General features: G+C 51.5%; 1 protein-coding gene across 1 annotated transcript in view; it reads right to left on the bottom strand.

The window, feature by feature from the left end:
* NTSR1 (neurotensin receptor 1) overlaps positions 1-12,454 on the bottom strand; it is a 93,639-nt gene extending 81,185 nt beyond the window's left edge. The window contains exon 1 of the mRNA XM_077335799.1: positions 11,304-12,454. Within this exon, the coding sequence (XP_077191914.1) occupies positions 11,304-11,999 (696 nt within the window). The 5' untranslated portion in view covers positions 12,000-12,454. The remainder of the gene's footprint in view (positions 1-11,303) is intronic.
* Between the last annotated feature and the right edge of the window lie 830 nt (positions 12,455-13,284).

The raw sequence follows: 13,284 nt of genomic DNA, 5'->3' as shown, positions 1-13,284 counted from the left end.
TTTGCAAAGTCCGTATCCATGCTTGATTAGCTGACTTCACGATGATTACATTAGTATTTGAATATCCATCAACGGGACAGCTAAATTGCTGAAATTTGCCTTTCTGATTATCAGATGACATCTCCTGCTCGTAAGGGTTTTTGTCAAAGAGCAAGTAATTGTGGAAGGACAGGTTCTAGGGGAGTGTGAAGAAACCCAACATCCTTGTAATTTTGGTTCCACTATATTGAATACTTTTGATTCCCAATCCTGGTCTGGTATTTGGACACGGTAAATATTCAGGAGTGCCAAATTTTTGCAACTCCCTTAAATCGGGGAGTATTATAGTTCAAATTCTCTGGGCCCCTAGGATGTTGCCCCCATCCTCCATGGTTTCCAATGGAGGAAAAGGCATTTAAATCCAGTTCCTTTAACATTTAAATGCCTTTTGCAAACAGTAAGGTAAAGGTAAAGGTAAAGGTATCCCCTGTGCAAGCACCAGGTCATGTCTGACCCTTGGGGTGACACCCTCTAGCGTTTTCTCGGCAGACTCAATACGGGATGGTTTGCCAGTGCCTTCCCCAGTCATTACTGTTTTACCCCCCAGCAAGCTGGGTACTCATTTTACCGACCGTTCGTTTGGAAGGCTGAGTCAACCTTGAGCCGGCTGCCGGGATTGAACTCCCAGCCTCATGGGCAAAGCTTTCAGACGGCTGCCTTACCACTCTGCGCCACAAGAGGCTCTTTGCAAACGATTTTGCAAACAGTGCTGGGTGCAAATGAACTCTGAAGGCATTTAAAGAGCTCGAAATCCCTTTAAATCCCATCGCCAAGCTAAGAGTTCACCCCGGAGGCGTTTAAAGGGACTGAGAACCCTTTAAATGCACTTCAGCAGTGGCTATCCGGTGCTCTGCCATTTCGGTAGCTGAAAAATATCAAAATTGATATTCAGAGGAATTAATATCCCCCAAATACCAAAAAAAGCATTTTCTGGGTATTTTTCCAGCTTGGATTAGCTGAATGTGCACCTCTACAAGGCTAGAAAAACGCAAAACTTCTGGGATGAAAGCCTGAAGCTCTTTGTGATTTGCTCATCATCAGGTATTGAAAGAGAGTCTGTAGATTACTGAAAAATTATCTGTCTCTGAAAATTCATGAGGGTCAATTGAAATTCACACTATACTCATTAGCTTTGATGGTTTTATCACTGACAACCTGATTGGACAGCAGATTCACTTCAGCCTTGGACAAAGTCTGTGCTGTTTTCATTAACTGCTTTGGCAGAGAGCATGGAATGTATCAAAAGTCAAAAAGCCCAGAATCCTTGGTCTGTTAAACACCCACATCTTACTGCAGGTTTTCAGAGGAGCAAGCCTTCTGTGCCTGCCTTACACACCACTCCTTTTCCTCCAGTCTATTTATTCTGCAATTTAAGAAACACATTTTTCTAAATCAAGGTGGAATGTCACATGGCATGTCTGCCCACATTTTCCAAAAGAAATTTACACAATTGCCCTATCACTCTTATGCAGTTGCATCTAGCAAGCACCTTCCATTTAAATCTTTGTAGTTTAACATCAGTTCATTGCGTGAAAGGGAACAGAAAGGAAAGTAGGCAAAGTTCCGAATAGACTTGCTAATGAACACGTCCTGATGGACTCGCTAATGAACTCCATCCATTCACAGGAAAAGTGAATGTTCCCGTCCATCCCACCCCAAGAAGTAAATAAAATGCCAAGCAACTATTGACACACACTACACTTTAGCATGGACGGATTCCCATCCTGCAATGGCCTACCTCTGAAGATGCTACCCACAGTTTCAGGCGAAACATCAGGGATTAAAACTACCAGACACAGCCCAGAAAACTCTCAGCAACCAGCATAAGCGATTTGTTTCTACGATTCCCACTTTTCAGATTCTCTTGAAGGTAAAACAGATGTGAACTGCCAGATATGATGAATTCTCTTTGAAAAGAGCTCCGGTGATGAAGTCAGCTTTTTGTATCTATGAGTAATTCTTCACTTGGTTGATTTCAAACTTAACACTGCCTGCTCTAACTAATAAGGATTTTTTTTTTGGCTTTGTGAAATGGGGGTCTGTTGCCATAGAGAAGGAAGCTAACAAAGGAAAGCAGAGAACCCCCCCCCCCGCCCTCCAAGATGGGAAGGAAGGAAGCGAACTTGTTATAACCTGAGATCTCTTGACATTTTTGAAACAGAAGGAAGATGGAGGAGTGTGGGCGTAGGGGGGGAACAGGTGGGTTTCCTTGCAGCTTCTAACTCCCTCGCAGCAAAAATTCTGCATCTTGCGACATTCGAGAAGTCGGACAGAAGTAAAGCCCCTCCCCCGAGATGCTTTTATTTATATTACTTATTAATTAATTAATTTGACTTATTACCCTCCACTTGCATAACTGGCTCGTGGCAGGTTACAACAGTTCTTTAAAACCCCGATTAAAAGCAATCTGGACATTCATCGATGCAGTGTCTTAAAATAACAGACTCCTTAAAAAAATTAAAAACTATGGTGGTCAACAACCTGCTAGCCCCTCAAGAAGCTAAGAGGAGTGGGAGGAGCTGGATGGGTTAAAACCACCCTAATCCAAAGCCTGGTAAAGTGAAAGGCTTTGGCCAGCAATGAAATGCAGCAGCGTAGCTTTCTCAATGAGGGGCCACAACGGAAAGGACCATGTCTCTTGTTGCCACCGGCCATGTCTGTGAAGGTATCCAGAGCAAGGCTTGAGAGGTAGGTCTTGAGTGGCAGGCTGGATAGTATGGGTACAGATTCAGCTCTGGGTTGGGAAATACCTGGGGATTTGGGGGTGGAGCCTGGGGGAGGTGGGCTTTTGAGAGGGTAGGCTCTTCAGTGTGGTGTGCTATGGAGTCTACCATCCAAAGCAGCTGGTTTCTCCAGGGGTGACCAGATGGAATTGCAGGAGTTCACCAGTTGTCAGCCCTAAGATGGTCCTTTAGGCACCAAGCCCAACCTCCTTAAGGCCTTCAGAGGGAAACAGGACTGTGAATAGTGCCCAGGAACAGATGGTTAGCCGATGTAGATCTTTCTGTGCCAAAATTTTAAGCCAGGCATTTCCAGCCAGGGTTTCGAGAAACCCTGGGGTTTCTTGACTGGCCTGGAAAGGTTCCCTTAATGGGTTTTTAAGTTTTAAACAGAGGCTGGAGAGCCATCTCACGGAGAGGCTGATTCTGTGAAGGCTCAAGGGGGTGGCAGGTGACAGTGGATGAGCGAGAGGGTTGTGAGTGTCCTACATAGTGCAGGGGGTTGACCCAGGAGGTCCCTCCCAACTCTAGGATTCTATGGATGGGAGTTTTTAAAATTTGTTAAACATTTTTTGAGTGATATGATGATATGTGGCCATGTGGACTCACCCACCCACTCCCACAATGGCCAATGATGGGCCTGGAGGAGGTGGGAAGGGGAGGAGCCCTGGGTGGTAGGCGTGTCCACAGCTCTGCTTCCCAACCATAATCTGCCTGATAGTGCCACTTCTGGGCTTTCTTCAAGCCTGAAGAATGTTTCAGGGGGTTTTCAATGGGAAGAAAGTTGGGAAAGGCTGTTTAAAGCAGAAGACAACATCAGGAGAGCCTGGAGGGGCCTCTCTTCCCCTATCATTTCCCAGGTCATAATGACTCTTTCTCAGTGGTCCTTTTCACCTGCCTTGTTTGGGAGAGGGAGAAAGCACCTTGAAGGAGATGGCATCGAGCTGTGAAAGAACCAGAGAGAACAGGGTTAAGCAGCCATTCTCTGTGTGCCTTTTGTCTCCCAACACACACACACTCACTCACTCACACACTAGCGGCCTTCTCCAGGACGCTCTGGGTAACGAAAGCAACAAACAGAAGCAGAAGGATCATGGTGCTCTGAGCAGCATCAACCCGAAAGTGTGACATGAAAACTTTCCAAGCTAAAGAGGAAGAAAGGAGAAGGAGGGAGAGAGAGGGGCATCTCAGAAAGGGTCACCCAGGAAAACCACATGCCGCAACTCATTCCAGTGGAAGCATTTATCTGCGCAAAATATCTTTGGGTCGGGTTTGTTTGGCCACCTTCTGCAGTCAAGCAATCCCGGAAGCATTGAAAATGTTTCCTGCTGAATGTCTTTTCAAGTTCCCAAGGGGATTTAACTGCAGGATGAATGTCAATGTGCTTCCTCTTGGGGTAAATCTGCCACCAATGTTTACTCAAGTAAACAGCTCATTGGGCTGTTTTTCTATTTTGGGGGGTGTATTTATTTACATTTTGATTCCTGTTCCACCCTTCCTCAAAAAGACGCCGGGTAGATTACAATGTCATCGAGATACGTACATTCTAAAAACATGCACAAATAAAATTTTTAAATTAATTACTATATATGTTGCGGGTAGATTACAATGTCATCGAGATACGTACATTCTAAAAACATGCACAAATAAAATTTTTAAATTAATTACTATATATGTTGCCTTTAATAGTGTTCTTCTATGGGAAGGGAAGCGTGCCACAACATAGCACTCTGAGAATTATAGCCCAGTATATCCAGGCAGAATAACTGGCGGCTAAATGTTACCGTACACTTTAACCATAATTAGCCCGGTTTCATCACTTCTCGGAAATTAAGCAAGGTCACTCCTGGCTAGTATTTGCATGGAAAATAGCTGAGGAAGGCCAAGGCTGCATTGCAGAGGCAGGCAATGGTAAACCCCCTGGGAATATCTCTTGCTTTGACAAACCTGTTGTGTCACCATAAGTTGGTTGAGACTTGACATCATTTTCTGCCACTCAGGGAAATGTGGACCTCCCCTTACAGGCCCAACTTGGACCCTCCGTTTCTTTTACCTGTAGCTGTGACATCTCATTCTCTTGCAAAGGGCAATCAGCTCTTAGTTGTGTGTAGTAGACAGAACTATCTGCAGGGCTTGAACAGTGTGGTAATGCATGAAGCTGCATTAGACCCTCGGTTCAAAAGGTCGGTATAGTCCACTCAGAAGAAGAAGAAGTTGGTTCTTATATGCCGCTTTTCTCTACCCGAAGGAGGCTCAAAGCGGCTTACAGTCGCCTTCCCATTCCTCTCCCCACAACAGACACCCTGTGGGGTGGGTGAGGCTGAGAGAGCCCTGATATCACTGCCCGGTCAGAACAGTTTTATCAGTGCTGTGGTGAGCCCAAGGTCACCCAGCTGGTTGCATGTGGGGGAGTGCAGAATCGAACCTGGCATGCCAGATTAGAAGTCTGCACTCCTAACCACTACACCAAACTGGCCCTCAGAGCTGCAGCCACTCACCAAGGTCTTAGGCAACTTTAGTATCACTTCTTTGTGGATCCTTTTTGCTGGATACCTGAGGATAGCATTTGAATATGCAAGAGCTGTACCGTGCATGATGAAACAGCATATGAAGATGTCCTACAGGGGGCGTTTGCTGGCGGGGGCTCATGGAAATTGTAGTCCATGGACATCGGGAGGACCACAGGTTGACTACCCCTGATCTAGGCTACATGTGCAGACCACTGGCTCATGCTTCAAAGCAATTCCCGGCAACTGGATTGTCTTGCACGCACGGGGAAAATTATTTTCTAGCACAACAATAACACAATTTGCCAGTGGTGTGTAGATTCAGGAATGGTAAATTCTCACTCCTTGTGTAGCTGGCTGTGTGGGGACAGTCTGGTTCCCTGCAACTGAAGAGGGGGATTTTGCCCCCTCCTGTGCTCTGGCATCTCTCCTGGGCTGTGAGTATCTTGCTAGACTAGGGGAATATCTTTGTTTCCCACTGATCTGCCAGCATTTAGCTCTAAAGAGCTTCCTGTTAGAGACAGCGACTGCCTCTTCAGTTTTTTTTTTGCAGCTAGCTAAAAGCGATTCCACTCATCTGACACTGATATCGATTCAAACTTTACTTGCGCTTTCAGTTCACGCCTCAGTAAACTTTAACAACACCAGACAACGTCTGCGGGATTTGTCCCTTCCACCAAGCATGACCTCTGAAGACGGTCACGAATCCCCTCCTTGTGGCCCACACCCCAAATTGATCTAAGAGCAGCTCTTCTGTGAGATTCAACGGTCTTTGGTCCGACAGAACCGCGGTTCAAAGGCTTAGCAGATCAAGCCATATGTTTCTTCTGCAACAGCTCTGCAGGGGACTAAAGTGTGCCGTAGGCATGCACGATTCCTTTCGGATTGTCCAGAAAGTACCTGAATCAATGTCGATTGGGACACTTTAGGGACAAACCTGGTTCAAATCGCACTTCCACTTGTTAAACTGCCTCAATCAACTTTAGCTGAATCGCCGAACTGTAATTCGGGCATGGTTCGGCCAGTTTAAAGGGACCACAATTTTGCTTTTCTGCTTATTCTATGGTCTGGGGAAGTGGAGGTTTGAGGTAGAGGCACCATATTTGCAGCGCAGCTGCTGGAACCTGTCCTCAAAAGAACCCCCAAGTTTCAAAAAGATCGGACCAGGGAGACCAATTTTACAGGCAACCAAAGAGGGTGTCCCCATCTGACCTCGATTGTTTCCAACGGAGAGGGGAAAAAGACAAGAAAAGAGAATTCCAAACGGTCCAATTCTTTTTGCGTGTGCGCGCACATGCCTGGTGTGTCATGCAGACCGATGAGATGTGTTTGCTGTGGGGACCGATCAGTGTTCAGTAAAATAAAACACACCGTGCCGAGAAGCTTGGGGGCATGGCACGATCCACAAACCGCTTGAGTCTAGTTGGATGTGCAGCCCAGGGAACAGACGCTAGATTGGTAGCCACAGGGCCAAGCTTACAAGACGATGCATGCTTCCTGGCTTGCTTTTGCACTGAATGAGACTGGAAAGGTCCGGTTCCACTTGCCTGGGAGTAAACTGAAGGGGGGAATGAAAGGGAACCTAGAGCCAAACTGGTTGAGGTGTGCGGAGATACGTGGGAGGGAAAGGATGTGGACAAAATGGAGAGGGTGCCGAGGGGAGTGACGAGGATGCTCCAGGGTCAGGGGACCAAGCTCTGTGAGGAAAGGCTGAGGGACTTGGGAATGCTCAGCCTGGAGAAGAGGAGGCAGAGAGGGGACAGGATGGCTTTCTTGAAGTATCTGAAAGGTAGTCCATGGAGGAGGGCAGGGACCAGTTCCTGTTCGCAGCAATTTTTCAGTGCGAGTAGTTCAGCAGTGGGATCGGCTGCCTAAGGAGTAACTCTGTGCACTCTGCCACATGCTAAATAATAATTAATAACAGTGCCACTGAATTCTGTGTGCCTTGCCTGGAAGGTCTGCCTACATCTGATCGGGGCACACTGAGTTTTAACTCCCATAGTAAAGCTAGCTTCATCTCGTCCAGTCTTAGAAGCGAAGAAGAGTCAGCCTTGGTTAGCATTCAGAGGGGAGACCACAAAGAAAGCCACAGAACCACAGAGATGGAAGGGGCCACACAGACCATCTTTTCCACACACCCCCTCCCCACCTCAGTGCAGGATCAGCCTCAAGCACCCAGGAGAAGGATCTGTCCAGCCGCTGCTTGAAGACGGCCAGTGAGGGGGAGCTCAACACCTCCTTAGGCAGCCCATTCCACTGCTGAACTAGACCCCTAGAATCCTAGAGTGGGAGGGGTCATGCTGGCCATCTAGTCCGCCCCCTGCTCAAGGCAGGATCAGCCTAAAGCAACCAGGATAAGAATAATAGAATCTTAGAGCTGGAAGAAGCCATACAGGCCATCTAGTCCAGCCCCCTGCTCAGTGCAGGATCAGCCTCGATCTGTCCACCCGGTGTTTGAAGACGGCTAGTGAGGGGGAGCTCCCCACCTCCTCAGGCAGCCCATCCCACTGCTGAACTAGACTCATAGAATCCTAGAGTGGGAAGGGGCCATGCAGGCCATCTAGTCCTGCCCCCTGCTCAGTGCAGGATCAGCCTCAAGCATCCAGGAGAAGGATCTGACCAGCCACTGTTTGAAGACGGCCAGCGAGGGGGAGCTCCCCACCTCCTCAGGCAGCCCATCCCACTGCTGAACTAGACTCATAGAATCCTAGAGAGGGAAGGGGCCATGAAGGCCATCTAGTCCTGCCCCCTGCTCAGTGCAGGATCAGCCTCAAGCACCCAGGAGAAGGATCTGTCCAGTTGCTGCTTGAAGACCACCAGTGAGGGGTGGTCTCTTTAGGCAGCCCCTTCCACTGCCGAACTACTCTGACTGGGAAAAACAATCCTTGCTATCTAGTCGGTAGTCCTGGGAGATGCATAGGCAGGGAATGGCTAACCATTTCTGATCATCTCCTTTGTTGTGGATGGCCCAGGCTGGCCTGATCTCAGAAGCTAAGCAGGGTTAGCCCTGGTTAACATTTGCATGGGAGACCACCTCTGGAAGCAGGCCCCAACATCACCACCTCTTGCCTTGGAAAACTGGACAGCCTTCCCCGCAAGCCGGCTGTGTGGCTTGAGGTCGCTTACCACCACCCCACCCCCAGTAAAGTTTGTGGGTGTAAACCAGATCCAGACTTTTGTTTGCTGCTCAGTCCAAAGCCTGCAGTTTGTCGAGGTAAGCCGTGCATTTGGGTGCGTGCCTGTCACTTAGCATTAGGCGCATTACTGAGCAGCAATGCTGGAGCAAAGTGCCAGCATAGAATTTCACAGTGTGACTAGAGATGACCCCTCCACGCGTGCCTCGGTTGGCCTGAGAGGCCAGATCTGTGAAAGTTTAGGGCAGGTAGCTTTGTTGGACTGCAGGATTCGAATCCAGGGGCACTGAAAAGGCCAACAAAGGTACACGTTTTTGAGTCTCCCAGATTCCTTTAGATACAAGCGGTAAGCGACTATTCCTACTTGTAGCTGACAGAGGAAACTGGTCCTCTTGAAAGCTTCTCCCATGGCTGGCCCTTAAGGTGTGACTGTTTATTTACCTATCGTAGGGCATGAGTGTAAGGTAGCCAAGAGATCCTAAGACTGTCCTGCTCAGAGGTGGTTTAAGAAGAAGGAGAGTTGGTTCTTATATGCCGCTTTTCTCTGCCCGAAGGCGCCTCAAAGCAGCTTACAGTCGCCTTTCCCTTTCCTCTCCACACAACAGACACCCTGTGAGGGAGGTGAGGCTGAGAGAGCCCTTACAGAACTGCTCTGTGAGAACAACTCTAACAAGACTGTGATCGGGCCCAGGTCACCCAGCTGGCTGCACGTGGAGGAGGAGCGAGGAATCCAACCCAGATTAGAAGCCACTCCAGATTAGAAGCCACTGCTCTTAACCACTACACCAAACCAGCTCTCTTAAGCAGAGGTTGCATGCCGTCGCCTTCCCCTGCAAACCCTGTGTGTGCCTCGGTTCTGAAATCTGACGGGATCGGGATGTGCCACGCCATTTTTATGCATCCAGTGTGCATTATGCACTGCTGATATTCTTGACTACTGATCTTGGTTCCTAATAACAAGTCAAACCGCTGAGCTTTCCCACCTCCCGTTAAGTTGTCTGTCCTGCTTGTCGTTATTGCTGTCACCCTGCAGCAGCGGTAGGGTGATCCTGCAGAGTTTCCAAGGCAAGAGAGGCAGAGAGGTGGTGTGCCATGCGACAATAATCTGTTCCTCGAGGGCTTGGGAACAATAACCAGGATTTTTAACCAGGATTTGTACATTTGCATTGCTTCGACTCCAGCACATAAAAAACAGTGTGATTTTAGGAACAAGGGGCAAGTGCTTGACAATCTTCTGTTTAGAAAGTCAGTCTCATGATGAGCAAGATATTCTACCCAGGAGCCTGGGGAATGCTCAGGCACTTGAATGAGATTACTCATAGAGTCAGAAAGCGGGATTCGAATACAGGATCCTGCATAATTCCTTTGGAGGTTTTAAATTAGGGACGAATGTCCCTCTCACTGCAATGCTGTGTCTGGGGAGTTAGGCAGATAGTGAGAGGGAGGGAAGGAAGGGATGAGCCAGCACTCAACTCCGGTGGCCCTTTCCTACATGCCCAGGGTGATGCCAATGATCACTTTGGGTTCAGGAAGGAATTTCCCCGCTGGGCAGGCTGGCTCAGAGATCGTGGACTGATTTGTTTTGAAATTCCTGCATTGTGCAGGGGGTTGGACTAGATGGCCCCGAGGTCCCTTCCCTCTCTGTCTCTCCACATTTCAGCCCGCACCCTTGACCAGCAAAAACAGTGCATGTGATGCAAATTAAGTCTCAATTAGGGATTCACACTGAAGAAGGGAAAACACGCAGGCCACCCTGCTGAATATGGACTGTACCCACGGACTGCAGGATTCAATTTTTCTCCACTGCCATACTCCAATCTCTTTTAACATGCATAAAACCCATCCTTGTCTATGACCCCAAGAGCCATTTCGCTCACCACAAAACAAGAAGAGCTGTTTTTTTAAATACCCTGTGCGTTTCACTGGCCGAGGAAACTTAAAGCAGCTTACAATGGCCTTTCCCTTCCTCTCCCCACAACAAACACCCTGCGAGGTAGGTGGGGCTGAGAGAGCTCTGAGAGAACTGCAACAGGGGAATAACCCTAAGAGTATTGGGTCAAGGTCACTCAGCTGGCTGCATTTGGAGGAGGAGGAGGAGGAGGAGGAGGAGCGGGGAAATCAAACCCAGCTCTCCAGATCAGAGGCCGCTGCCCTTCACCACACTGGCTCTTCCCACAACAGACACCCTGTGAGGCAGGTGGGGCTGAGAGAGCTCTGAGAGAACTGTAACTGGCCCAAAGTCACCCTGCTGGCTACATGAGTCTCCAAGCCACTTCAAATCCCCTTCCCTTCCTCTCTCTACAACCAAACTCCGATGGGGTATGTAAAACCGTGAGAGCCCTGGGAGAACTGTCAAGGAGGAGGAGTGGAGAATCCAACCGGGGTTCTCCAGATCAGAGACGGCCCCTCTTCACCACCGGTCTTCCCGGAACACGCCCTGGAGACAACCCAGCGGGGCTGCCCTCTGGCCCACTCATCAATACGACCCTCAGCCCCCCTCGGAGGTCACCCGAGGCGCCCTGTGCCCCAGTCGCTCCCCAAAGCTCCAAAGGATTGCAACGTGCCGGAGAAGACGCGCGCAAACGTTCCTTTGCAACATTCAAGCCGGCCCCGGTTCCTCGGGGAGCAGAGGCGCGCGAGAAGCAGGAGGAGGCGGAGGAGGAGGAGGGAGAGACGGCGCTCCGGAGACGGTCCGTATGGCCGTCTGCCGTGGCAGCAGAAAGCTTATGGCCGCGGAGGTCCGGCCTGGAGGGAGGGAGGGAGGGCGGGGGAACGGGGAAGACGCGCGCCTGCTAATCCCCCATCCCGAGGCATTAAGCGTGGCTCCAGGGCGCCTTCCACCCAGCTGCCACTGCTCGCATTCAAGGCGAGGCGACGGCGCCTGGACGGACGGCCCGACCGACCTGGATAATGCTCTTCAGCGTCGGCGTGTCCACCACGTTGGTGCAGATGAGCGAGTCGGGATCCTGCGCCACCTTGTAGACCTCGTCCATGGTGAAGAGCATGGGGATGGCGAGGAGGAAGGAGGCCACCCAGATGCCGCTGATGAACTTCTTGGTGCGGCTGCGGGACATGATGCTCTTGGCCTTGAACGGGTGGCAGATGGCCATGTAGCGCTCCACGCTCAGGCTGGCCACGTTGAGGGCCGTGGCGTAGGTGCAGGCGTCGCGCAGGAAGTAGTAGCCCTTGCACACGTCCCGCCCGAAGGCCCACGGGTGGTGCACCCAGATGAAGTTGTACAGCTCGATGGGCAGGCACAGGACGAAGATGAGCAGGTCGGAGGCGGCCAGGCTGGCCAGGTGGTAGTGGACGGTGCTCTGCAGGTTCTGCAGCGACTTCTTGCGCACCAGGGTGTAGGCGGTGATGGAGTTGCCCACCGTGCCCACGGCGAAGAGCGCCAGGTACACCACGGTGACGGCCACCTTGGAGTAGATGTCCGTGTTCACGTCCAGGTCCTCCTCGTCGGGCGGCCGCGACGAGCCGTTGGACGCGTTGGCGCCGGCCGCTGCCGGCTGAGCCGACGCGCTGGGCTGGAAGTAGAACTGGCCCATCAGGTACTCGGGCGGCGGCGGCAGCGACGGCGCGGCCGTCCGCGGCATGGCGCCTCCCGGCCGCTCTCCTCCGCCGGGACGGACGCAGGCGGCCAACGAGGCTCCGGCGACGAGGCGGCGGCCGCTCCGATGGGCACCCGCCGTCGGAGGAGACGCCAGCAGCGGCTGCAGGGAGAGCGCGAACTTGGCTGCTTGGCCGACGGGCGGGGAGGAGGGGAGGGGAGGGGAGGAGCCAGACGGCCGGCCGCCTGCTGCTGCTGCTGCTCCGGCTCTGTGGGGCTCCCTCCCTGGCGCGCTCGAGTCATGGCCCAGGCGCCGGACCCCGACGCCTCTGCAGCCCCCCAAGCGCCCCGACGGTTCCGACGGCCGCCGCCGCCGCCCGCATCTTGCCGCGGGGGCTTCCCTCCTCCCCAGCGCGCCTCCTGCTTTCGGCTCCGGCGCTCTCCAGATGTGAAGAGCGCTAATGTGGCTTAGCGGGGCAGTAATCTGCCTCTCTCTCTCCTCCTCCTCCCCCGCGCTCCTCTCTCTCCCTCCCCTTGCTCTTCCCTCTCTGTTTCCCCCTCGTCTCTTTGTCCCACCTCTCCTCCTGCCTCCTCCTCTTTCCTAGTTCTTCCCCCTTCTCTCCCCCTCCTCTCTTTCTCCCCTCTTTGTATCTCCTCTCTCCCCCTCTCCTCTTTCTCCCCTCTATCTAGTCTCCCCCCCTCTCCCCTTCCCTCTCTCCCCCTCACCTCCTCCCTCCTCCCTATCTCTCCTAGCTCTTCCCCCTCTGTCTCCCCTTCTCCTCTCTCTCTCCTCGCTCTTCCCCCTCTCCCCTCTTTTCCCCTCTATCTCTCTCCCTTCTCCTCTCTCCCCACTTTCTATCTCCCCTCTCCCCCTCTCTCTTTCTCCCCTCTCTTCTCTCCCCCTCTTTTCCCCCTCTCCCCTCCCCTCTCTCCCCTTCCTCCCTCCTCCCTCTCTCTCCTAGCTTCCCCCCTCTGTCTCCCCTTCTCCTCTCTCTCTCCTCGCTCTTCCCCCTCTCCCCTCTTTCCCCTCTATCACTCTCCCTTCTCCTCTCTCCCCACTTTCTCTCCCCCCTCTCCCCCCTCTTTCTCCCCTTTTCTCTCCTCCCTCTCTCCTCTTTCTCCCCTCTCCCTGTCTCCTCTCCGCCCTGAGGACAGAGGCAATCAACCTACATTGTCATCACCAAAGAGACCATTATTCTTTCCCAGTCCAGCCAGGTCCAACCAGCACAAACTCTGGATTCTTTCATCATTTTTCCAGGAATTCTTCCTCAGTGGAAAAGACTCAATAAAGCACACTAACAGGATACCGTGCAAACACAACCCATTCATAA

Source organism: Paroedura picta, chromosome 4 (genome assembly GCF_049243985.1).
Source record: "Paroedura picta isolate Pp20150507F chromosome 4, Ppicta_v3.0, whole genome shotgun sequence".
Lineage (NCBI taxonomy): Eukaryota > Metazoa > Chordata > Lepidosauria > Squamata > Gekkonidae > Paroedura > Paroedura picta.
This window is presented reverse-complemented; position numbering and strand designations above follow the sequence as displayed.